At 54.6% G+C, this 1,245-nt stretch overlaps 1 protein-coding gene across 1 annotated transcript in view; it reads left to right on the top strand.

Annotated features, from left to right (window-relative positions):
• The window catches only part of AURANDRAFT_68686 (hypothetical protein), a gene marked incomplete at both ends in the record, with an annotated part of 1,164 nt that extends 1,017 nt beyond the window's left edge, over positions 1 to 147 (top strand). The window contains one exon of the mRNA XM_009044400.1: positions 106 to 147. Within this exon, the coding sequence (XP_009042648.1) occupies positions 106 to 147 (42 nt within the window). The remainder of the gene's footprint in view (positions 1 to 105) is intronic.
• Positions 148 to 1,245: the final 1,098 nt, after the last annotated feature.

The following is a 1,245-nucleotide window of genomic DNA, read 5'->3' as shown; positions in this document are numbered from 1 at the left end:
GCGCGCGCACGCCGCCTTCAACATGTTGTTAACTAGCAATCCACCCCGTATACGGATAATGCTATTTTTATGTTATTTTATTAGCATCGCCCCTAATCGCCATAGCCCCCTATATTCCCAGCCCCCAGTAGCCCCGAGTCCGAGTAGCCCCAACATAGGTTCAACATCAGCCTAAATCGGCACGGTGAAGCACACATCAACATCGACCCAAAAAAAACACAATGACGCTAAGTATCTTATTTAGATGAAGTCAAGGTGAAGGCAAGTTGAAGGTGATATCATATGGTATCCGCCCCGTATCCCCCGCCGATTTACCCCCGCACGGGGGTTAAACAAGGCGGGGGATGCGGGGCGCATGAGGAGAACAAATCTATGCATGATCCGACACTAACGATGGTTGAACGATATCTGACGCTGCGTTTGGCATGTTCCGGGCCACGGGAGGAGAAATTGAGAGCACTTCGCGGTAGGACGTCGGGGTCGGCGGTCCTAAAAAATTACTCCATGTCGTGCGAGGCGAAGCAGGGGCCGAAGACGCTCGTACGGGCGCTCCCGCGGCGCTGAGGGGACGGAGATGAGGGATCTTAGTTTCTGCGGATTCCCCCAGGGCATGGACTGAAGTTTCGGGACGTCCGACCCCGAGTTCCTACTGCGAAGTACTCTCATAATCTCCCCTCGAGACTCGCAACATACCAAACTCAGAGTCAAAAATCGTTCGAACATCGTACTGCAAGCGTTTGTGGTCCACAACTCGCTTAGGATACCTAGGATATGCGTCTCATTTTTGAAAGAGACCCAGGACGTCCGCTGAGCTCAGCGGAACCGAACGCACATATATACACCCCCACCAGGAATTAATCTCAGAGACTCAGGGGTCGACCGTGAACGGACCCCAATTGGCGTAAAAGCAGTTTCCGCCCTCTTGTCGACCTGCGGCGCGCTCGGGACAGGCGCGCCAGACCTCCCGCCCGTACAGACAACGCTAGCGTGCATATCGAACACAGGCCCCGCCCTGTGCTGGCGACACCCTCTAGTGGAGCTGCAGCGATTGAAGCGGCTTGAGTGCAAGTACGAGAATTGAGGCCCACTTATTTGTCGAGGCGGTCGCCAGGATCAAGGCGGTCGCCAGGATCATCGGTGCAAGTAGATCGGTGCAGAGGAGGCCGGTAAGACAATGGAAACATGGTGCACTGCAACGTTGTCAATGATTGTCCCCCTCCAGAAGGGATCGAGCAAACTGAGGAA

Source organism: Aureococcus anophagefferens, assembly GCF_000186865.1.
Source record: "Aureococcus anophagefferens unplaced genomic scaffold AURANscaffold_296, whole genome shotgun sequence".
NCBI classification, from domain to species: domain Eukaryota; class Pelagophyceae; order Pelagomonadales; family Pelagomonadaceae; genus Aureococcus; species Aureococcus anophagefferens.
This window is presented reverse-complemented; position numbering and strand designations above follow the sequence as displayed.